At 35.2% G+C, this 25,892-nt stretch overlaps 3 protein-coding genes across 3 annotated transcripts; 1 reads left to right on the forward strand and 2 right to left on the reverse strand.

Moving 5' to 3' along the window:
* Positions 1-10,120: 10,120 nt before the first annotated feature.
* LOC107623178 (DNA topoisomerase, type IA, core) lies at positions 10,121-22,039 on the reverse strand. The gene is made up of 21 exons (XM_016325348.3): positions 21,812-22,039; positions 20,744-21,705; positions 19,670-20,321; positions 19,423-19,509; positions 18,273-18,319; positions 17,814-17,923; positions 17,622-17,722; positions 17,125-17,217; positions 16,027-16,110; positions 15,564-15,647; positions 15,237-15,305; positions 14,921-14,980; positions 14,182-14,253; positions 13,951-14,058; positions 13,654-13,730; positions 13,445-13,528; positions 12,406-12,520; positions 12,216-12,305; positions 11,572-11,637; positions 11,036-11,131; positions 10,121-10,610 (listed from the first exon to the last, which is right to left on the reverse strand). The coding sequence occupies exons 1-21, from the start codon at positions 21,908-21,910 to the stop codon at positions 10,479-10,481; spliced, it is 3,288 nt and encodes a 1,095-aa protein (XP_016180834.1). The 5' UTR covers positions 21,911-22,039; the 3' UTR covers positions 10,121-10,478.
* A 359-nt stretch (positions 22,040-22,398) lies between these two features.
* On the forward strand, positions 22,399-24,603 carry LOC107611286 (uncharacterized). The gene is made up of 3 exons (XM_088493462.1): positions 22,399-22,614; positions 22,893-24,303; positions 24,425-24,603. The coding sequence occupies exons 2-3, from the start codon at positions 22,893-22,895 to the stop codon at positions 24,601-24,603; spliced, it is 1,590 nt and encodes a 529-aa protein (XP_088349588.1). The 5' UTR covers positions 22,399-22,614.
* Positions 24,604-24,974: 371 nt separating this feature from the next.
* LOC148581746 (uncharacterized) lies at positions 24,975-25,470 on the reverse strand. Its single transcript, XM_088501913.1, has 2 exons — positions 25,276-25,470; positions 24,975-25,205 (listed from the first exon to the last, which is right to left on the reverse strand). The coding sequence occupies exons 1-2, from the start codon at positions 25,468-25,470 to the stop codon at positions 24,975-24,977; spliced, it is 426 nt and encodes a 141-aa protein (XP_088358039.1).
* Between the last annotated feature and the right edge of the window lie 422 nt (positions 25,471-25,892).

Genomic DNA, 25,892 nt, shown 5'->3' on the forward strand with positions numbered 1-25,892 from the left:
AATCTTTGTTGTTTTTCACCAAAACTTATTTCCTATATGTATGTATGCTGTGATGGATGCAAATTTTTCAAAAATTTCCTAGTTCTTTTCCTAATTTTCAACAAGTAAAAATTAACATGAACAATTAGGATATAATTGAACTAGGTGCTATACTATTCACATCATCCAATCACAACTTCTATCTATAAAATATATACTAAGAAAAAGATGCAAAATGCAATAGATATAACTATGGATGAACTAAGATGTATATATATATATATATATATATATATATATATATATATATATATATATATATATATATATATATATATATACTAGAAGAAAGTGCAATGCAACAATAGAAAATACTCCAAACATCCACAAGAAACATAATATAAGAAAACAAAAATAAAGTGCAAAGTGTTCGGGAGAAAGCGTTTACGCCCCAAAATGACGAATCCTCACCCACACTTAAGCGTTGCACGGTCCTCTGTGCACGAACACGATATGGGAAAAATGTCTCTCAAGAGCTCCACCTTCATTTGGCGGATGCGGGGGCTTGGGTTGTGTGAAAATCGCCAAGTCTAATGTATGCTCAGCATCTCCATCCTCGGTGTCCTCCTCCTCTCCCGAATCCTTGCCTTGACGTCCCGTCCTCAAAAAAAATGGAGAAAGTATAATTAGAATCATAGGCCAAGTAAGACAAAAGGATAAAGGAGTGAGCAAATAAGCATCTAATTGAGGAAGTTTGCATAGTGGTGTGGAATATACACAACAGCCGGTTAAAGTGGCATCCACTCAATCAAAAAGTGAGAATGAGTTCCTCAATTAAATAGCCTAAGATGCAAGTAAGAGATAAGTGTCATTCAAACACATGCAAACTTAGGCAATTACAACAAGAGTGAATTGAATGTAGGAATTATTGGATATTGAAGTTGTACAAGTGAAAGAGTAAAATTAATATAAAATAGCACAACCAACAATAACCAATGCAATGATGAAGAGAACTACCTATTCATCCTTAAGAATAATCAAATAATCGCATGGGAAGGTGCTTGCTACAAAAAGTGACAAGTCTTGATAAGAATCAAGTCAAGTCAACTCAAACAAATGCAAAGCATTAACAAGGAGCAAATATCTTGTAATGTGATTATATTGACTTAAAAATCATGATGAACAAGCAATTCCATTCAATTCACTAAATTCAATATGTACTTGTTAAAAATTCCACCAAACAAGAAATTAAATATCAATGTCTATATTCATTTGGTGTTAGCAACTCAAAGCAACAAACAATAAGTACATTATTGAAATTTCAATCCAAGATATCTTCATAATCATGATCAGAATGCCAAACAAGGATATAGTCCAACACACATGGTCGCGACAACACATGCATTAAACAAAAAGTTCATGTAGGCATTATGTCAAACACATGGAGTGTGGTGCACATATTCACAAAATTCAAGTCAAAATTCAAACATCAACAACCCATAAATCAGAAATTTGAACACTTACAATTCAACAAACAGACAATTAAACAAACCTAAGCTAAATTACCAAAGTTAAATAAAGAAAACAAAAATTAAGCAAGCAACTAAGCATAACAAAGAAGATTAAAACAAGAGAATTGAAAAGATGGAAAATAGAAAAGAAAGGGATAGGTAATAGTGGCACTTATGTTAGCCACTGCGAGGCTCACGACGGTGAAACTTCATCGGAGAAGAAAAGAATAAGAGAAGAAAAAGAAAGAAGAAAGAAGAAAGAAGAAGAAAAGAGAAGAAAGAAGAGAGAAGAAAGAGAACGGCAGAACAGGAAACTCTTCCTCATTATCGCCCAGAATTTTTGTGCGGGCGCTGCGAGCAGAAGATGTACCGCGACCTGTGCAGACGCACGAGGTCGCGTGCGGTCGCACAAAAGGGAAAGGGGGTTGTGTTCACACGCACAAGGGGTGCGTGTGCTACGACTAGAGGGTTGCTAAAAGAATGTGCGGGCGCACATAGCGGTGCGGGCGCACAGCTAGTAGTTTTTTTTTGTTTTTTTTTTTTAAAATGACCATGTGTGCGTACGCACAAGTGTTTATGCGCCCGCACAGAATGAAAATGTGGTGGGGGTGCGCGTGCATAGAGGGTGCGAGCGCTGCGAACAGAGCGTGCTACAATGTGTGTGCGTACGCACACCGCTGTGCGCTCGCACAGGTAGTGAAAAATAGGGGAAGTGTGCATACGCACGAGGCTGTGCGCACGCACAGAACTCTGTTTCTGCAATATTTTTAAAGATTTTAAGGCACCAACCATGATATCAATCAAAGTTTTTTAGGGCCAAAATATATCATTCATCAAAAACACATGATCAAACATGAAATGTAACTAAATCAAGTCTAGGATCTAATCAAACTACACTAATCCAAGAGGCAAAATTCAATAAACAAAAACTAAAAGGAAGAAGAGTTGAAAGGATATTACCATGGTGGGGTGTCTCCCACCTAGCACTTTGGTTTTAAGTCCTCAAGTTGGACTTTAGATTGAAGCTCACATCAAGGAGGCTTGTGCTTCCATCCATCCTTGAGTTACCAACCATGCTTGCTCTTCAGAAATCCGCCGGGATCCCACACAAAGTACATCAAGCTCCTAAGGAACCTCAAGCAAGTAGTTGGGATCCAAAATTGTTGGTTGTAGAGTTGTATGCCCGGATTCCACACTTTGGTTCCTCTATCATCCTCTTATTGAGTTTCACTTGTGCCATTGGATGAACAACCTTCCCAAGCACCTTTGAAGCACACACTTGAATGTTGGACTCCTCCAAATTGAACCTTGCACCATTTATGCCTTGAATTTCTTTGACAACTAACACCCAATCCTTCACCATCTAACACCCCAAGAAGCACCTTAAGTTGGTGATCTATTTTCAATAGAGCATATTGGCATGGGCCTATGAAGCTCATTGAAGATATTGTTACCCATTCAACTTGTCCTTGGGTTGGAGTCACTCATGTAAACTCTTGTATGAACGCTTCTGCTTCTTGGGTGATCACCTCTTCCTCACCACTCTTTACTAGCTCCTCCTTTTCTCTCTCAAACTCAAAAGTGGGAGGCTCCTCCAAATTATTGAGGGGGTTGACAAAGGTGGAAAAAAATCATTGATGATGCAATCCACTTCTTGATCAAACTCCCTCAATTCTCCATTTAACTCTTCCGGTTCACTAGTTCTACCTTCCTCTACTTGTGACTCAAGCTTCAATTCCACTTCTTCAAATTGAGACTCCATGTTTCCCTCCTTACTACACTCCTTCGTTGCTCCTCCACATTCCTTAAGGGGAATGTCTTGATGGCTTGAGCGTAGTGAGGCTAAGCGGTTCACCGCTTCGGCTATGGTAGCCATAAAATCCCCTTGTGTCCTTCAGAACCCTTCTTGCTCTTGAAAGAATTCTTGAAGGTCTTGTTCTTCTTAGGATAAGGGTTGGAAAACTTCATATTGAGGTGGAAAAGAAGGTTCAAAGATTGGGATAAAGATTGTATAGTTGGAAGGTGTGTCATGTGGATGAGGGTATTGAGGTGGTGCATAAGGGTGTGGTTCATATGGTTGGTAACAAGGTGTATAGACATTTTGATTCCATGGAGGTGTATAGGGTGGTGCTTGAAGGTTTGGTGGTTGAGGGTTATGTATGGGGTATCTCTCATATCCTTGGGCTTGATATTCATATAGGGGAGGGCTTGGGGAAGGATTTAGCTCATTGTAGGATGGGGAAGATTCCTCCTCCCTCTATCACTTCTCCCATTCCTTGATACAATCCCAATTTGACTTCATCATATCCTACAAAACAATCTCAACCAAGCTCCAAGCAACAAGGGTAATAGCTCATAGAGAAAGTAGGAAATAAAAGTAAAAGACATAAATAAACAAGAAAAACAAACACCTAAATATTAATAAAAACAACCAAATAACCAAAAAGTAAGATATTTACACTATGGACATATTTACAACAACCAAAAGATAGCACTCAATTGCATTCCCCGGCAATGGCACCAAATTTGATAAATCAAGAACTATTATCAATCTAGAATTTCTCAAAATAGAATATGTTCGTTGCAAGTATAGTCTAGACCAACAATTGATTCCCCAAATCAAATGTTTTAGATTCAAATCAAATAATAACCGAGATCAAGAGTACTTCAACCTCGGGTTGTTCTCCCTAGGACGCAATTGGGATGTTTCTCTTTTGGTTGTGGAGGGCAAATGGGGTTTTTGTAATCAAAGAACAAAATATTAAAATAACTAAGCAATGATCAAAATTAGGAATTAATGCAAGCAAAGGTAAATAAGATCAAAACTAGTGAAAATGCTAGAAATGCAAGAAAGAGCCTTGACTTAGGAATGAGGATCCAAGGAATCCTATCATTGCCATAACCATAACTATAGTAATTATGATGAGTCAATCTCGTCTAGTCAACCCCAACCATCGAGGAGTAAATCAAGCAAGCATAATTGACCTTAATCCATAAGTCCTAGCTAACTTACCAAACTAGTTGATAAAAAGCTAGCGTCAATGGAAACAAGAGTCAACTAACTACCTAAGAATTACCACTAAATATCAGACATTATGACTCTAGTATCCTAGGAGCTCAAACCACAAGCCAAGGTGGGAAAATCTACTCAAAACTCATAATTGGCATTTTCACAAACACCTTGTGTGCATAAAAATAAAACATGGAAAATTACAAGGAAAAATAACAAACTATAACTAACTATCAACAATACCAACAATAAACATCCAAACAAACATAAAGAAAGCATGAAACATTATATTCATCAATCAAAACTTTAAGAAACTCAAAATTGCAATTATAAACAAAGTAACTTGAATCATAAGAAAATAAAGGCAAAAGCAATGCAATTAAAGAGAAGATTAAGAGTACTTACAATAAAAGAAGCCAAAAATCCAAGGAAAAGCTTGCTATAAAATGTTACAATGGAAATGGAATTTAAACCCTAAGAGAGCAATGCTATACTACTCCTACTTCTACTCCTAATGCATTTGCTACCTAATCTACCCTAATGAAAGCTTGTTTTTTTTAATGTGTGTTGAATCCCCCTTATATAGCACTCCAAATTCAGCCTCAAGCCTCCAAAATTTGGGCCAAAAGCCCTCAGAAAATGCACAACATGCGTTTCATTAATGCAGCCATGTGTAAGGGACCTGTGCGGATGCACAGGTATGTGCGTCCGCACACTTGGCTGTTTTGGCTCCTGTGCGTACGCACGGGTACTTGTGCGCACGCACGCATGGAAAATTCCTCTTGTGCATATGCACGCTGGCTTGTGCACACGCACAATTGGCTGATGCGGTCTTGTGCGTACGCACGCTTGCTTGTGCGCACGCACACCTTGCTGTGTGTGTTTTTCCTTATTTTTCTTCATGTTTTCTCCCTTGTACATGCTTTCTTCCACTTTTGGCTATCCATTCTTGCCTCTAAGGTCTGAAAACACTCAGCAAACATGTCACAGTATCGAATGACATAAAAGTGGAATTAAAAATCACTAATCTAGGCATTAAAATGCATGTATTCACATTTAGAATCAAATTAGGGATCAAACACAAAAGTATGCTATTTTGGTGCTTAAATGTGAGTTCATGTGCTAGAATCCATCCAATTTGAGTCAAAATATACCAACAAATATGGACTCATCACACGCGCTCTGCCTTTCACAAATTGTGCGCACGCACACTTGTGTGCGTCCGCACACACTCTGTTTTTCCAGCACTTGTATTTTTATGATTTAAACATGGTTTTGGACCTCTAAACCTCTATTTTTGTCCTTTTAACCCTAGATCTTACTAGTAAGCTTAGTAATTAGTTGAAGCTAGGAAAAGGGTGATAACTTGAGAATGAAGTAATAATCTTAAATGAAGAATTAGATACAAATTGTAATGATATGAGATGTATGTATGAGATCAGGCTAAGCTATGACTATGAAGAATGAATGTAAGGAAATGATGATGATAAATGATGAGATTTGGGATGACTGCATGTGGCCAAAATGGTCGAGATGTGTATGTGGCCGAAATGGTCGAGATGGCAAGGTCTGGGTGTGATCCCGTTTGCGTATTAATTTAAAAATGTGTTCGGATGGCAAGTTGAGGACGGAAGTTTCCTCTCTTGTCGTGATGTGGATGTGGGGAAGGTGGAAAGGCATACTCTTTCGATGTGGAAAGGCACTCTCCTTCGTATTATTTCCCCCCACATTCTTCTCTGGTTGCAAGGTGAAAAGTCACACTCCTTCGATGTGGAAAGGCACTCTCCTTCGTATATCCTCTAGGAGAAGGTGGAATTGGAAAGGCACTCTCATTCGTTTATGATCCTCCTGGAGATGCGCAACCTAGAGACCAATGTCTAGGTTAGCTACCAGATGTGTCGAGTTTTGGCAAAGTAAACGATACGTGAGCTCACGGCCAGTAGGATAGACATTCATCATATGCATATGTGTGCTTTGTTTGCTATGCCTTAATTGGGAATGCCTAATTGATAATATTTTGCTAATTGTTGTAATTGTTACTTGAACTACTTGTTTACTACCTGTGCTTACCTTGTCTGTTTGTTTTGTCTATGCAAATCATCGGAGATGGAGGTACAGAGGAAAGGTGGGCAGGTTTAGAGTTAAGGTTAAAGTTTAAGCTAGGTTTAGAATTCCCTAGAAGACCACCTTTTTTATGACTTCTGTTTAGTAATTTAAGCTTTATAATTTGAGAGTTGGCGTTCTAGGATTGCCTCTGGCATTCCCAGGACCTTATATACTATGTTCGTGGCACCTTTACCATACTGAAAACCTCCGGTTCTCACCCCATACTGTGTTGTTATTTTTCAGATGCAGGTCGGGAGGCTCCTCGATAGGCATCTGGACTTCTGAAGCGAAGTGGTTTCTGGGTTTCTTTTGCTGTTTAGTTTATGTATAGGTGTACTTAACTTTCTCTCCGAATAACTTGTTTATTTTGTTCCTCTTAGAGGTTTAGGGAGAGTTAGGATTTTCATTTATGTATTTTAGGTTTTTGGAATATGTATATATGTATATAAATATTCTCCGGCTAGCTTTGGTTTCACAGGCTAAGTTAGGAGCTAGTTATGCTATATTCTTGGCAATCTATCCACTCTTTTGCTTATTCATATCTATGAATCTTTAGGTTTCTTCACACGCAAGTTATTCCGTTTCCGGAGCGTTATTTTATTTCGCGATTTTGTTTTACCCATTTTTTCAAGGCTCCTAGTTATTATATTCTTTCTGCTATTATATGTATGTATTTTATTTTAGAAGTTGTAGCGCCGCGCCACCTCTGTTTTACATTCTAGGTGTAAAACTCTATTTGGTAGGGTGTTACAACATGGACAGAGACAATGTGTCCAGAGACACTGAATTAATGTGTTTTCTGTCCATCCTGACAAGAAAGACACGGAGACACTAACAAGAGACACAACTTATTTTTTATTTTTTCTTTCATTATTCTTATTAATTTTTTATAATTATATTTTTTATTATTATATTTTTCGTCTCAAATTTTTTGAATAAAAAATGAGAATAAATCAGATTTTCATAATTTGTTTTAGTTTATCACTAAATAGAATACAAGAACACAAAATTTTGTGTTTCTGTCCTTTATGTCTTGTTCTCAGTGTCTTGTCTTATCCTGTTCTCTAAAACAAACGCAACCTAGAAGACTATCACGGGATTGAACTGGTTCTAAAAATAAAATGATGTTGTTGGATTTTTCTTTTCTTAATTGATTTGAATATTACACCCTAATATATTTTTGATATACAAATTGTTCATTCCATTGTTAAAAATTTTGAAAATGAAAGGATAATTTACATCATTATAAAATTTATCTTTTTATATTTAATAATAGAGTTCAGGTTATACAAATTTTTTAAACTAAATGCTTGGAGCTTAAAGCAAGAATAATTTTGCTGAGGGTAATATATGTTTAAAGAAAATATAGGATCTTAGTATTTTTTTTTATTTTTAATAGTCTATCTACTATTGTAAAATTACGTAAATCAAATTATTATAAAAAAATATTTATGTTTTCTAAAAATTAATTATTATGTATTATATATATTTATATATATTAGTTAATAATTTTTCATTATTTAAGTTAATTGAATACTAATTATATGCCTTACAATTTTAATTAACATATATGATATATTTAATATTTTTCATTATTTTTGTGTCATGCATGTGCAACACTCGAGTCGATACACTAGTATAATACATAATAGAGTTAAAATTCAACTAACAAAAATAATTAATAATAATTAAAATATTTCTATCATTACCATTAATAGAACTCACTCATCATGTTTAGTATTATTTTTCTTCGATACAAAATATCATTTGAGAGTTCATACCAACAGCGATCTTAAATATGTTTTTGTCTTATGGTATTATCAGTAAGATAATTTTATATGTTCATCCAATTATGTATTTCTATATTAACAAAATATAAATACATTTTATATTGATCATATGAATAGTCACTCAAAAGAACGAATGTGATTTAGTAAATACCATTATATATATCCGTGCAATGTATAAAAAATATTTATTTCTTTGTATTTATATTTAAAATATGCTTCTAAGAAAAAAATTTATGAATATATTTAACTTATTTAGCATATTTTCTATTTATGTGATTATACATGAGCTAATTCTCAATTTAACTCCTGAAATTTGAGGTCGGATTCAAATTGATTCCTAAAATCACAATTAACTCAAATTGGATTCCAAAATTTACAATAGTAACTCATGTTAGCCCCTGAACTGATTTCCGTGAACAGCGTATTGATTTTACACGTTAACTTACTAAGATTTAGACTCCTCACTTAGATTTCATGTGATTGAGGCCTATTAAACCTCTTAAAAACTTGATTGACTCTCCAACATCTTCACGAAAACGTCAATAACAAATTCAATTTGAAAATTTTGTGGCTCTAGGAGCAACAATCAAGCTTTTGAAACTCTAATAAGTCTTTGATCACATAGAACCTGGACGAAAAAGTCAAATCGTAATAAGTTAGTATACCAAATCAACACGCCGTTCACAAAAATCAGCTTAGAGAGTCATGTGAGTTACTATTATAAATTTCGAGATCCAATTCGAGTTAATTGTAACTTTAGAGGTCAATTTGAATCTGACCTCAAATTTTAGAGGCCAAATTAAATATTAACTCGATTATATATATATTTGATTAATTATTTTGCAAAATTATCACAGAATGTGAATTTCAACTTAGGTCCACCCTTATAACACATTAAGACAATAAAAATATTTTTACTATTTTAATTCCCCACAACTGGTCAAGTTCTAGCACAATAAAAATACTGCTATGTTATGTTATGCTCTTGACAAAGATGGAAAAAATGAGGCCAGATCTGATCCTTTAAAAATTGTAACTCCAACATTGCTACTACTCAATATGTTTAGTATTATTTTTCATCAATACAAAATACCATTTAAAAGTTCATACCAACAGTAATTTTAAATATGTTCTAGTCTTATGGTATTATCAATAAGATAATTTTATATGTTTATCTAATTATATAATCTTATATTATCAAAATATAAATATATTTTATATTAATTACGTAAATAGTCACTTAATAGAACGAATATAATTTAATAAATATTAGTATATGTATTCGTGTGATGTACCAAAAATATTTATTTTTTTGTATTTATATTTAAAATATGCTTCTAAACAATTTTTTTTATAAATATATTTAACTTATTTATATATTTTCTATTTATGTGATTATACATATATTTGATGAATTGTTTTGAAAAATTCTCACAAAATGTGGATTTCAATTTAGATTCACAACTATTTCAATTCACCGCAACTCGTCGAGTTCTACCACAATAAAAATACCATCCTACTGTATTATGCTCTTGACAAAGATGGAAAAAAATGAAGCCAGATCTGATCCTTTAAAAATTGTAACTCAACATTGCCACTACTCAATATGTTTCGTTTAATTTATACGAATTATAAGCATGTCGTGGGAATTAAATTAAATAAATGCAGAACGATTGATATGCTTTACTGAGTTTATTGTATGAGTCCTCTCATCAGTCTTCAGCTTTATACAAAAGCCAACCAAGAGAATATTTTTATAAAGTTATAAACCCTTATGCTTACCAAAATCTCAGCCTAAGGGTTTAACAAAAATATGTTTGGTACATTAAACAATTATATTTCTATATTTCAAAAATAAATAAATAAGATTGGCCTAAACATTATACAAAAACAAAATTCACTAGTCCAATGACTAATCTACACTTGGCGATCCCTAAAAGAATCTTCCAAAGCTTGTGTTGGAATTGCAAACCCTTGATAGAAAAAATGTTTGAACACTGCTAGTACTTACTGGCAGATATTGATGTAATTAATCATAAGTACTCTGTGCTCCTTGCTATGTATATTATTAAGGTCAAAAATTTAGAAAGCTTCAAGTGCTTCAATTTCGTCAACTCTTTTAGGTTTACCTTTAGGTCTACCACATTTTCTAACATCTTTGCCTGATAAGAGCTCAAGAGCTTTTTCAAAGGTGACTTCACTTGGCTTCATATTCTGAATATCAATTAGAAAAAGGAAGGAAAATGAGAATAGAAAAAAAAAAGTAAAAAAAAAAAAAAAAAAAACACTCAAATTAAAGAACATCATAGGTAAGATGACAATATGCAGATCTTGCAAATGAGAAATTAATGGTAAAGGATAGTACCAACTTCACTACAAGTTAAAAACAGAGGACCACCATTAATTTATATATTGATCATTTTGGGGAAAAAAATATATTAAAAACAACTTATAGAAAGGAACACATCTTACATGATACTTCAACAGGAAATAGTTTCTAGTCTGTCAAGTCCTAAAGGATGCTAACTGATTTAAGTTTTAAATTCTCCTTCAATTGTTGCAAAGAGCCGAAGACGGAAATGAAACAAAACCTACCGAAAAAGAAAAAAAGAGAGAAGAGGCTGAAAGTATAATCATACCTTAGGAACAGAAGCAATTGTGTGTCGATGTCTAACGGCAAACCCAACCCTTGCGAGCTTTAGTATTACAGGCAGTCCGTCCTTGGGATGGTTGCCCTAACCAGAAGTGAACATTAATTACTTGAGAGATTAAGCACATCCAGATACATGGAAAGCGATAAGATTTGTGAATTTAATGTGCTGTGTGAAAATCCAAGTCAATTTTTATACTAGTGGGAGAAAAAATGTATGTTCAATGTGTCAAAAGTATATGTCAGAATAATTGAATAAACATAGACTATGTTTCTGAAATAAAAAAAAAAAAAAACATAAAGAGAAAGTCTAGGAGGCCAGCACTTTTATTAAAATTTGGCCAGCACTTACCCATAAAAAAAAAAGTGAGTAATCCCACACCATTAGATGTAATCTCACACCATTAAAAACACTGATGATGGGCAAATCAGAAAATCTGCTGGCCCCTAGTACTCCTCAAACCATAAATTCGACATGCAAGAGCAATAAAAATAGGAGAGCCCAAATTGAACCGAGAAGCTTACCAATGTCAATGGATACTGTAGCAACTCAAGTGCATCTTCAAGGGTGATGGATTTCACATCTTTGATCTGAAACAACCCAAAATCTGTAAATATCTTCCTCTTAAATTTATGCATGCAAAGAAAATTAATTTAACAGCCGCATTCAAAATGTGAAAGGGAAAAACATAAAGCCAGATTTTTTTTTCTGTACTTATCATCATTATAATTCTATGATTCTATTGCACTTATACTGCCTTATTATCTTCTCCATAGTTTACCATCAACATCATATCTCAATGATCATATCAATTCCAACCCTAAAACCTTAACACCATACCTCCTACACTTCCCCGCTATAACCAGAAGAAGTATTTCAAAACATTTTAACTAACATTATTTTCTTAAACCAGCTGCATATAGTCACCACAATTCTCAGAAATTTCATCCTTGATCAAGTCAAGTAACATATGAACTTTTCACATTGTCATTAGAACATTACATATTACATACTCTCTCAGCTTCCAACTAAGATTGCAAGAAATATAGTAAGCAGAGAAGTCTTTTAGTCACATATAAGCAATTAAAAAACTTAATACAACATCCAGAAAAATAAATATACGTTTTTAAAAAAATGCTCAAAGAGTTGAAATGTAAACAGGGCATACATGAGAGACGGATGCTCTTTTAGGTATGTACCCCTTCCTGTCTTCCCCAAGCTGAACATAAAATCCGTAAGGACCACTTTTCAAGAGAACCTAAGGGAAAGTAGACCCAATAATACACAACCGTTAGCATTCAGAACAAAAATTGAATCGTCCCATAGAACATTGACTCAAGATCGGATCTTAAGCATACCTTTTCATTTGAAACACTATTAACACCCAGGACTTTTGGTTCTTCTATACGAGTGTTTAAATGAGGTGTATCTTCCTCCTCCTCCTCTGCACCATATAGTGTTTTGGCAATGTACCTGTTTTCAAAGCACATAAAAAAAGTACCTGTTTTCAGCAATTGCAATAACCACTCATGATTTCTTCAAATTTCGAGGAACATAATATTACAAAAGGCAAATCCAATTTTGTATGGATAAAACAATACTAACATTCTCACAATCTGGTTTAGAAACCATGAGCTCAGTGAGAAACAAGGGGTTTATTTGGTTTGTGAAACATTTTTTGTTCATTTTCAATGTTTTTTACTTTTAGAATTTTGTAAAAGAAAAATTTGAAAATACATAATGAAAACAAATAACTGGATTTTATTGTGTTCTCTACGAAATCCCAAAACCAAAATCAATGAAAATGAAAACAGAAAATGTTTTCTCCAGCCAAATAGGCCCTAGACTACTGTATATAAAATTAAAATTGTATCCAAAAATCATACAGATTTGTTGGAGGTATACCCAAATGTATACTTTATTTGAATAACCCAAAAATATTAATAGAAACAACATTGAGATAATGGGCAATCAAAATAGAAGCTCAACTGAACACAGGTAAAAGTTCAAATGTCTGCTCCAATATTAAAGATAACCAAATAAATAGTACTAGTAGTAGTAATAATAAAAAATATTTTTAACTTTTCCAAGTTGAAGGGTAGGGTCATTTCCATATCGAAGGGTGTCAGGCAGTCATTAAGTAGAAAACCTTCAGCCATTTATTTATTTGGGTGCCACAAGCATTTGCTTCATGATTTATTTTAAATATATAACAAGAATCAAAAAGGAATGAAACCATATAATATGCTCACATTGAGAAAAACATACTATTATTACTCATCATTCCTTCAAATCTATAAAGTAGCATAAAATGTGTATGATACTAAATATGTAGTAAAATCAGTTAAATATTGGAAAATAAAAGTTTTAGAAATAAATTTTCAATAAAATACTCACTTGCATCTTGGATGTTGATCACAACCTATAAAGTAGCCAGAACCAAATCTGCTTACTTTAAAAATTAATGTGCCTTCCATACAACTGAAACAAGTTCAGATAAAAAGATATCAAGACAATATCTGACAAGTGAATCTGGCAGCATAAGATGAATATAATGAACAAGGGATATTTTTATTTATTTATTTATTTATTTTTCTCAAACTTACCTTGGACAAACACGGGTCTGATCTGGGAGGGCGGAAAATAAATAGTCCCCAAATTTCTTTTCCAACATCTTCTCAACCTGCACGTATAAAAAACATTTCAATAGTTGATAAACTTAAACAACACAGCAGGTCAAGCATTTTATTTCTAGGCCATCAGAGTCACAAACTAGACATGTAGTAATGGTATAATACAAATTACAGTGCGCTGAAAACTTTGTCAGTCGAGAATATGAGGAAAATCAGAGCTTCAGATCTCCAAATATCAAGTTTTGAGCAGAGATTAGAACGAAGCCATACCTGGTGAATATGAACACTAGAAGTACGCTCACAGTACAATTTAAACCGTGTCCAATAATCTCTAAGGAGGCCTTTCCATTCAGTTAATCCAGCAGAAACATTATCAAGCTGAATTCAGAATGAGAGATTGACTAAATAAATATGAAATAGGAGGTTAACACGTGGCAAATAGCAAGAGCATACAAGTCCATAATTTTTAGAGAAGAAAATAAACTTGAAAATATACAATACCTCTGTTTCCATATCAGCAGTGAAACTGTACTCTGTGACTTCTGAAAAGTGATGGGATAAAAATGCTGAAACCTAACATCACAGAAAAGGCATACATACACACAATAAGTTCATAGAAAATTTGAAACTGAAAAGGTTAATTTATCCTGATGTCTGTCACAATAGCAGAAGATATGTTCAGGCTTTGAAAACAAATGACTAATTAATAAAATATCTTAAATTAGAATAAAGATGATAATAATGACATTCTTTGAAGTCATTCAGATACGCATAGGATGCAGAATTCGGCGTTTTGATATATTTTTTGGTCCACTCCATGTCGTATTTTGAGATATAGTGATATACTTTGTTTTGAAATCTACATTTAGCTTTTAGCAACCACCATAATTTATGATATCTTCTATGGTTGATCAAGATATTCTTGATAATCAACTAAATAACACGTGGTTGATACAAATGACAAAAGCACGTTTTGGATGTGAATGGATCCTAACAGGTAAAAGTAGACCTCAGGATAACACATATATGATGGGAACCAGAAATCTGATGATTAACTTGGGAATAATTCACTAGAATTAAAATTCAGCCTAATACTGTTACAAAATTACAATTACAATATTAAATTAGTTTAAAATCTTCATTTTCGTCATAGTATTTGAATAGTACCAACAATGTAGCTACTATTAGCAATTTCATCTGTGACCAATAATAAATTCAAAGCTTAAATTCCAAAACTTACCATTCGGCCACGAAATTCAGGATACAGCACACGGCTTTTTACTGTCACGTAGTTTCTATCCTGAGGCAAGAGACACTTGAGGACTCAGAATCCACTAAAAGTGATTAAAATTGAACAAATACATGCAGGTAGAGGAAATAAAAGAATTTTTACTATGTTGGAGTAAAAATTGAGCATAATAAATATCTTGAACAACCCAAACAATTGATTGACTAAATCACAAGTTGTAATTCAAATTGTTAGGATAATTGTGATAAAAGATAAATATCCTATAGTTATTGGCTTATTGCAATTCACTCTACTGAATGTCACAGACCTGTAAAACTTTCAATGTTGTTGCATATGTCGAAGGTCTGCCAATACCAAGCTCTTCAAGCTTCCTAACCTATAATATGAAATACCATAAGAAAATATCCAGAAAGGGGGAAACAAACAGAGAAGCTTGACAATATCATTTTGCAAGGGAATAAATTAAAAAATTACTAAGTTACATGCTATTTCAAATTGGTCTCAGCACACAAAGGTTATGTGTTCTTTTTTTTTTTTTTTTGAAAAAAAAAATCTACAATTCTAAACCCTAACAGCAGAACTATTCAAATAAACATTTTCGTTTGGTCCTAATTAAAGAAACATGATGACTTACCAATGATGCTTCGGTGTAACGTGGTGGTGGCTGTGTATGATGCTGATTGAACTCTGTTTGAACAAGATGTAGTGGGTCCCCTGGCTGCAAAATGAATGTCAATGAACAGCAATTTTTTGTAAAATCTCTAATATGAAAACATGGGGGTATTTTTTATATAAATATATATTATAAACAATAAGGTAGCCAAATCATTAAACAAATGAAATTTTTATAATGCTCAAGTAAAAATATATAAAGGAATCCCAGATAAGAAGGAATAAAGTAATAGCATGATTCATTTAACAGCAAATCAAATAGTTTAGTTACAAATTTGATGTCTTATAAGGGCATTTGAAGTACTTATAATCAAAGACTAACGAGTATTTATAATGAGTATGGTTGCTACAGCAATACAAGTATGGCAGCTATTTAGAAGTAGCCATGCACCACAAACAAAATATCAAATTTCAAGAAATATTACCTTCAAGGTATTTAGAACCTCAAAAACTTGATCACGATTGGCTCCATCACTCTCTTTATCTTGAACAGCTTCAGTATCAATGTCCTACAAGGGATAAAAGGCTATCCATAAGCTGAGAAACACATCCAGTCTACTGTCCTAGACATATAAAAGTATACGTGAACATTCTACATCACAGATGAAAATTAATAGTGAAATAAAATCATTTCCGGGCCTGAATAGCAAATAGATGCTCCACACCACTCACAAGGATACAGCAAAGGTCAAATGCAATTGCAAGCTTCATTAAATATTGTTGTGATACCATGTTATTTCCTTGTATATTTTGTAATTTTGTACAGATTTATTTTAGATATCTACACTTATTGTCGCATATATGATTGGATGTAATTTAGGAAAATTAGTATGCGACAATTATTAGGTAAGTCCTGTCAAATTCTCATTATTCTTATATTATCTTCTTACAAGTAATATTTAGAATGGTAGATGTAAATTCACAAGCAAAGAATAAACTCTTATCATTTGGTGCACATATAAAACAACATATGCATATAATTATGGCAATATCTTTGTTTGTTTTGCTTTTGTATACAGGAAGTCCTATCCTCTATATTGTATTATTCTTCTCTTAATGATATATATAAGACGGAAAATCTTTTGGGGTTCAATATCAAAAAATTCTTTCAAAAAAAATTCTGCCTCCAATTTATGGGGTTCAACATCAAAAAATTTCTGTCAAACATATAGTGAACTTTGAAAATTTATTCTTGAAATTTATATCTAAATCTTATTCAAAGTTAAAACACGATTGTTGCCAGCAAACAATCTCTTTAAACCATATAGAAACACTCTAGCAACTCACTAGTATGGAAGAGCCTCAAATTCGTAAACTAACAAACAGATTTTCACAATTTTATAACTAACTGGAACCTTAAAACAATACTACTGGGTGACTTATTTGAGAGAAAATATCAATGATAGAAAAATAAGTCATTGTTATTTGAAAGCACAATAATGATATATAAAAGATTATAAAACCGAGAAAAAGCTCAGTAGAATCAATTCTCAGAGCCACCAACATGCTGGAAAAAACCATACCGTAAAAACTGCCCGGTATCCAGGAAAGTCAACTCGTGAGCTGGAAGATCGTAACATAATAGACTCATCTGCATTTCCAATATCAAGTTGTATCTGGAATTGAAAAGATGTAGGTAACATATCTGATAAAAAATAACATCTGGCTTAAGCAGATTAACTTTATATAAGGGAAACTATAATTTCCAAAGAATAATGGTAATGACCTTTCTCTAGATCACAAACACAAAATTTACCAGAAAGCACCTCAGATATTATCAAAGCAGTGAAGCTAGACTGGACATCGACCAATCTAGTTCAATTGTGGTTGCTACCAACATGTATATACAATATAGAAGACACTGGCAAGGTGCCACAATTAATAGTATACAACAAAAAGGTAGCAGCAATTCAAATTCTACTTAATCTCCAACAGACAATTAGCCCAGCATAAACTAGAAAGGGAAATATGTTTAATGTGTACTATAAGGCCAACGATGAAAGGAATTCAGTAGTTGAACCTGCTCGAAGATAGCTTGTGTCATCTGACATGAAACTGTCCGTGACCAGATAAGTGTGTATAGCTTCAAGGAATCTTCATCTAGTACCCCAACAAGCATTGCTGACAAGCCATCCAAAAGTTTATTGTTAGCTATCACCCTCAGTTCCATTCACCATTAAAGTAATTATTATGAAAAAATGCATCATATTACATGGCAACTTGTGGATGTCAGTGGGTCTAATGGCTTCATGAGCCTCTTGTGCATTTTTCACCTTTTTTAAAAACTTTGGTGCACTTTGTGGGACAAAATCTTGTCCATACCTGCATCAAGTAAATTCTAGTCAAGTACATAAAGGCAATCATAAGTGCGCATTCAAATACAAAAAGTATAATGTGGCATTAAACATAGTTTATTAAGCAAATGTTCCCATAAATGTCTTCCATATAAAGAAAGATATAAATTTTAACGTGTTAGAAAGCCAGACTATGAGGGAACTAAAGTTTATTAGAATACGATCAATCCTGCCTGTGAACTGACCTTTTATGCAATAAATATGTCAACTATTAGCAGGAGTGAAATTGCTATTTTCTACTTCCTATTGAAGTGGTAATAAAATCTAAAGTAATGAAATTGAAAGCAAGAATAAATGTATGGATATGTGGATATCACCTCTCAACAATTAGCGACCGTATATTGGCAACAGCTTCATCAGAAATCTAAGGAAGAAAGTTCAAAGTGAAACATTAAATAAGGAAATGATCATCTGATCTTGGACAAAATTATAACAGACAAAGATACTTTGAATTGTCATCCACATATGCCAAACATAACTAAAAACAAAATTGTGATCTAATTTAGGAAACACGAGGACAGATTAGTGATCACATTTAAAAATCCAAGATTTATGGCGTTATTAAACCAGAAGCACAGTGATTTGCAAATCCTTTTAAAAAGCCAAAGGGTTCACTGTAGACTTTTATAGGAAAATTTTACCGTGTGCCAACATAAACACTCATGCAGACCAACATGCCCATCTTCTCTTAACAATCAACTTTTAGAACTAAGGACCAGTTTGAATAGGTCCATAAGTGACTTTTTTTTAACTTTTAACGTTTGGTACAATTTTCAAAACTCACTTGTGACTTTCTAAAAAGTCATTTAAAGTGTTTATAAAGAAGTTAAAAAAAATGACTTTTCCTATAATACAAAGCTTTTTATCACTCTTCTTTTAAAATAAATACTTTTGCGACTAAAAAATCAAACACAAAATAACTTATTTTAAGTTACGGCCCAGTTTACCTAAACAACTTAATTAAGCTCCTTTTGAAAAAAGAGCTTAAACAATAAATACTTATATTAAAAGTAGCTTATAAATAAGTTATTTTTTGTTTGGCATTTTAGTCCTAAAAGTGCTTATTTTAAAAGAGTGATAAAAAGCTTTTTATTATAAGAGAAGTCATTTTTTTAACTTCTCCATAAGCACTTAAATAGCTTTTTAGAAAGTTACAATTTGGTTTTGAAAATTGCACCAAACATTAATGCTATAACTTTTCATAAGTTAAAAGTTAAAAAAAGTTACTTATGGACCTATCCAAAAAACCTTGTGTTTTAAGCTCTTTTGGAAGCTTAATTAAGTTGTTTATTCAAACTGACCCTAAGTAAACAAAGAATTGTACAACATTAATGGGGGGAACATATCACCATGGCAGAGGCTTTAGATGTTTTGGACTATGATATATTGATAATTTGATATATATCTAAAGCATATAGAGCAGCTCGAAGCATTTGACTATAGTCATGCAACCAGAGTGATACATACATGAAGTCCATCAGTTCTGATGTATGTTATCAAACCAACTGCGTTACCATCAGACAACTCAACTCCCTCATACAGTTTTTGCGCAAGCTGCATCCATAAGACAAAACAAATTAATGATAGAGGTAATTCTAGAAAAATTCAAAGTTAGGAACGAAGTATTAAATGCACAAGGAAGAAAATTAAAAAACAAAAAATAAAAAATTTCTTAGTCATTACAGCCATAATTATGCCGAGTGGATACTTGTACCTTCATGGTGTAACTTGCTGTGAAATTCAATTTGTTTGCAGCATCTTGCTGAAGTGTGGATGTTATATACGGTGTCGGAGGATTTCTTCGAATTTTGCTCCTTTTCAAGTTAGTAATCTTAAAATCTGCCTTGATTATTTTGTTTTCAATATCTTTTGCCTCTTTATCAGAAGCAATTGAAAATTGATTCAACCTTGCTGAATCAAAATGGGTCAAATGAGCAGGAAAGATAAGATCCTTGTTTGATCCTGATTCTTTCTTCTTTAATTGGGCCGCCACACTCCAATACTCCCTTGGTTTAAATTCATCAATTTCCATCTCTCTATCACATATAATGGAAAGCGCTGCAGATTGAACTCTTCCTGCCGATTGGCAACCTGGTAACTTCCTCCATAGTAATGGAGAGATGTTAAACCCAATCAAATAATCAAGAGCTCGCCGTGCAAGATATGCATGCACTAAATTCACATCCACCTTTCTTGGTGCTTGCATTGCTGCTTTTATAGATTGTTCAGTTATTTCATGAAAGACAACCCTCGCTAAAGAAAGATTATCGTGCAGAGCACCTTGTTGTTGCAACATCTCTATGATGTGCCAAGCGATAGCCTCTCCCTCGCGATCAGGATCTGATGCAAGAATAAGGTTTTCTGCTCTGAGGAACAAGGTCAAATGAATTACGCAGGAGACATGTTGTCAGCCACTCACACATATAAACAACATTGCACAGAATTAATCCAATACAAGTAAAAACGACACACATGCATCATTCTAAGTCTGATAACTTCATATTGAACAGCCATCTAGAATAAATGCATTTTACATAGGTAGAAGTATTTGTCTTTCATTAACCACTACCTCAAAAGTCTCAAATACAATAACATATGATCAATATCTAAATTACGGTTTCCTTTGACCACCTCATATATGGTCATCTTAGGTCTTTCTCTACCTTTCGCCCCGTCTACTGCCCAATTGTAACACCATATATATACATTTACATTTTCACAAACAAAACTATGCACTTATGGCGTATGAACCAGTGCTGCTGGAAACAAGAGGTATGGAAGAATTTACCTGCTCAGTGCAACATTGATGGTCTTCAGATGAGTCCAGGCAGGTGACGGAACCTCCCACACCATACTGAAATCTTCATCGGGTCGCACAGATCCAGACCTAGCAGCCAAGTCTCTTACATGACCATAGCTCGGCAATACTTCATACATATCACCAAGGTATCTCTGAATAACCTTGGCTTTCGTGACAGACTCCACAACCACCACAGACTTTCCACTTGCAGGATACACCGGCTTATCAGTAAATTTCCCCGGCATTTCCACCTGTTCAATCGGACTACAGCTCTTACTTTGCTTGTTAGACTCAATCTTCATAGAAGCAGAATCATTTTGCATTACTTCAATACTACTACTACTACTACTAATCTCAACCTTCTTCTTCTTCGTTTTACTAGTACTCAATTTCTTCTTCCCTTTGGAAGATTTTTTAGAACCTTCCACAGAATCAACCTCTTTCAGAGAACTGCTAGCAGCAGACTTCTTGCTACTTTTCTTGCTTGTTGATTGCTTCTTCTTCTTAGCACTCACTTTTTCAGATTCCTGCTTATCACTCTCAACGGGCTCCGCCTTCGCCTTCGCCGCCTTTCCCTCTTTCTTATCCTTCTTCTCTTCAACTAAACCTTCTTTCGACGCAGCAGCAACAGCAGCAGCACTAGAACTCAATCTCTTCTTATTACGATTATAATTACTATCCGAAACTTTAGACGAAAACCTCTTACTGAAAACCCCATCACTAATCAAACTCAACGGGAACCTGAATTCACGGCTAGTAACAGAACACCTAGAACCGTTACCAATGCTACCGAAGCAACGAAGGCGGGGCGCAACGCAATTCGCCGCCGCTCGAAAATGTAAACGGAGGAAACAGTTCTGACATTGGAGATTGCTGTTGCTATTTGCAATGCCTATCGCAGAATAAGGTAAGCGAGAAACCGGGGAATTATGAAGAGCCTTGAATTGCAACTGGAAGATGCAAAAATAATAAAAATGAAAATGAAAATCTTATTGCATAATAAGTATTGGAAATAAAATAAAATAAAAACGAAGTAAGGGGATGGTTAGTGATTACCATGAAGTGGCGAAGGGAGAGAGAAGATGAAGAGGGAGAGGTGAGAGAGTAGGAAGGGGCTGAGGAAGTGAAGAGCAAGCTTCTTTGGAGCTGAAACATCGTTAAGAAGCCGCCTTCATTTCAGAAGAAGAGAATGGAGGTGCGTGATAAAGCGCGGCTGTGACTGCTCAAGCTTACTAGAAGGGTAGAGGGTTTAACAACTTATCCTTATAAACTTAATATTAAATTAAAACACATAAGTTAATTTAAAAATATTAATACAAATATTTATTTATCTATTTATTTACTTACTCAATATACTTAATATCTATTTATTTACTTATACTCTGAATTCGATAAAATCCCCATAGTGGTCCCCCAGATTCAGCCCGTGCACCAATTTTGCCCCTGAGATTCCAATTGCACTGTTTATGTCCCCCAGATTCCGATTCGAGCACCATAATGGTCCTTCGAAGATTTTCCGGCGTGACTCAGCGACGGCGTTGCTTATGTGGCACAGCCACGGCCACGTTGGAGAGTCAGAACGACGTCGTTTCATGGGGCAAAACGAATGAAAGCCCACACGTCGCCGTTTTGATCACAGTGAGAGTAGTAGTAACTTGGGCAAAGGGTTTGGTATTCGTTACGTCTTCTCCTCCATATTTTCTCACCTCTCTCAACGCTTGGTCTCCTCCTCCATAAGCAGTAGCGACAGGCAAGGGCACTGCTGCCTGGTTTCTTAACATTGCTGTACTGAACTTGGGGGAAGGTTCGTGGTTCACCATTGAAGCATCGACTGAAGAACCGTTTAAGCTAGCTTCAAGGTACAAATTTTATTATATTTTTTTGAATTTTTTGGATCATGTTTCATTCCTGATATGGCCGATTGTTAAAGTTACTTGAACATGATGCATGTAGTTTGTGTTAGAATCCACTGCCTGTTAGGGTTTTAGTGTTTTCCTTCTTCAAACCAGTAATGCATGCTCTGTTTCTTGTGAAAAGAACAGGGGTTAATCTCTGGTGGTGTGTAATATCTAAGTTATTTGTTGTTTATGTGTTGCATGCGTGGTGAATTTTAAGCATTTTCTCTGTTATGTTGCAGATGAACGCCGAATTGTTAGACATAATGTTTCATCATGGGGGAAATTTTGAGAGGGGGAAGGATGAGAGATGGACATACACACCTGACAATAGGCATTGTTTGGGTGATCTGGATGTGGACAGGTTGGATGTATTCTACCTGAGAAATTACTTCAAAGAGCTAGGCTATGAGACCATGAAGGAGGTTTGGTGGCAGGTCCCTGGGATGAGCCTGGAAGTAGGTTTGAGGCGTTTAGACTCTGATAATGAGTTGAGAAAGCTGTGTAATCATGGTGGAAAGAACATTGGGGTAGTGGATGTCTACATTGAACATGGCATTTCAGAACCTGAAATAGTACAAGGAGAGGATGTTGTTGTGCATGTTGATGACGAGGTGAGGGATCTTGGAGAGCAAGCCAAGTCAAATGCCAGGATGGTGAAAGACCCCCCTGTCAAACCTACCACCGAGAAGGACCCTCCTAGGAGTTTAAGCATGGTAACATACAAGCCCCAAGCTAAAGAGGCGTTACTGAAGAAGAGCAATGTGAATTCTAACATGGAGTCCCAGCCTAAGCCTAAGTCAAAGTGTAAGCCTAAGACAGTTCCCAAACCCAAACCCATGCCCAGACAGAACAATGTAACTAGGACTAGGAGATATTGTCTAAGGTCTGTAGGGAAAGGTATTTCAAAAGCAAAGGAAAATGCTAGTGATCATGTTCTTTTATCCTCTGACTCAGACTCTCATGACAGCTACGAGAGTGCTGAGGACGAGGCCTATAAGCCACAAGAGCCAGATGATAGCTCAGATGAATCGGGCATTGGATATACTGTTCCTTCACAGAAGAAGAAAGTCAAGAAACCCAATGCAAGGAAGAAGGTCCAGGCTGAGAGTGGAAAGGAAAAAAGGAAGGCTAAGGTCTGTGTTGATGATGATGGATTTGTGGAAGACGTTTCTGATGAAGATGTGGACATTGGATTTGTGGGGGGAGGTATAAAGGGGGATAACCATGATGCTTTTGATCCAGGGTCAGAATCGGATGGTGGCAATTCGTGGTACTCTTTGGAGATGAAAACACCACCTAATTCAGAGGATGAGCTGGTTGGAGAAGAAAGTTCAGAGGAGGTATTTCCGGTTTTTAGACAGGGTGCTAGGTTCGGGGAACTACATTTAGAAGTCGGGATGAAGTTCAATACTAAGTGGGAGTTCAAGGAGGCAGTGAGGGAGTTCACTATACAAGAAGGGAGACGGATGAGGTTTAGGAAGAACGATGGTAAAAGGGTGAGGGCAGTATGTAAGGTGAAGGATTGCAAGTGGGTTGTATACGCATCAAGGGACCACGAAGACAGTTGCTGGCAAGTTAAGACTTTCTTCAATGACCACACTTGTCCACGAGAGGATAAAAACAGGGCAGCAAATAGAAGACTCTTAAAAGGTACAATTTTAATTCTATAATAAGCCTTTGTAATTAATGGAGTAAAAACTCTGAAAAAGGTTTACTGAGTGACAATGTTTGGTATTTATTTCTGGTTTGAAATTTGTGTAGTTCACTGAAGTAACCGGGGAACCAGCCATAAGACCTGCCAAACTGCCTACTAGAAGAAGGTCACCTCCAACAACCCCTTCTACAGCACTGGACCCAATGAAGGGTGCGAGTTCTGCCACTGCTTCACGATTCACAAATTTTCTGAAGTTTGTGCCGACTCCTGGATTTAAGCACCCCCGAAAGAAGTGAACTTTCATATTAGGACATTAGGACATTTTGCTTGTCAAGTGTTAGTTTTTTGTTAAAAGATACAGTGACTGCGCTCACTCTAAACAATGGTTCATTTTGTTGATTACTAATCAAGTATGTCATGCTACTTGTTCAATTACTTATGGTTGTAATGTGTTAAAACTATGAATGGTTTGCCATATTTTGGTATTGATCAATTAATACTGTCCATGGTTTGGATCAATCTTGCTGTTACTTATTTACAAGTTCTTTTACTTCATCCAACAGGATATTATATTATATCAAAGTAAGATGATTTACACAAACCTTGTTATGTTACCACATAACAGTTTCATTCATTAATTTGGGAACTGCATTACATTGACATGTTCTCAACCCTTTAATAGCACCAATCCTACAAAAACAACAATTACTAAGAACCCAAATCCAAGAACATGAGTTATGAATTTCAGATTCCTAATGTCTGCCTCCATCTTGCCCATCCGCCATGCAAAGTTCATCTTCCTGTCACCATCATCATCTCCTGCAACAGCTCCTTCAGACAACTCCTCTTGCACAGAATCAGCCCAGACGAATAACCCACACCATGTTTTCCCACTTGTCTGCAACCAACCAAAATAATCAACCGAAAAAAAATTTTCAATCTGCTACAAATTATTAAACTTTACTCACATTATAGTTGGGGCAACCAAAGAAGGGCTTGTTAGGATGCGACTCCGTCCCAGACCACCTTAGCACCGGGCGACAACCACAGCCGCACCAGTCCGGAACCCGTCCATGCCTGCTTCGCGTCGTGCTTCTTCTCCAGTTCTCCGTCGACGATGACCGGTTGGAACTTCCTGCAACATGGCTCCCACTTCCTCTCATGGTGGACAACTATCGGTGTATAGAAGAGATGCAGAAGAAGATGTTGATGGAGAGAACCTCAATGGGAAGGCCAACGAAATTTTAGGGTTTAAAAATGAGGACAGGGACTACATTAGGGAATTTTATCACACATTCCACGTCATATGTACACTACGGCGTCCAACGTGGCAGTGGCTGTGCCACATAAGCAACGCCATCGCTGAGTCACGCCGGAAAATCTTCGAAGGACCATTAAGGTGCTCGAATCGAAATCTGGGGGACATAAACAGTGCAATTGGAATCTCAGGGGCAAAATTGGTGCACGGGCTGAATCTGGGGGACCAAAATGGGGATTTAGTCCTCTGAATTCTGAGAGTAACACGAATTAGTGTTCAAATCCTACTAAATCATGTTATCTCGTAAAAAAAATAACCAATAACAAT

This window comes from Arachis ipaensis, chromosome B10, assembly GCF_059453495.1.
Source record: "Arachis ipaensis isolate K30076 ecotype BB chromosome B10, ASM5945349v1, whole genome shotgun sequence".
NCBI lineage: Eukaryota > Viridiplantae > Streptophyta > Magnoliopsida > Fabales > Fabaceae > Arachis > Arachis ipaensis.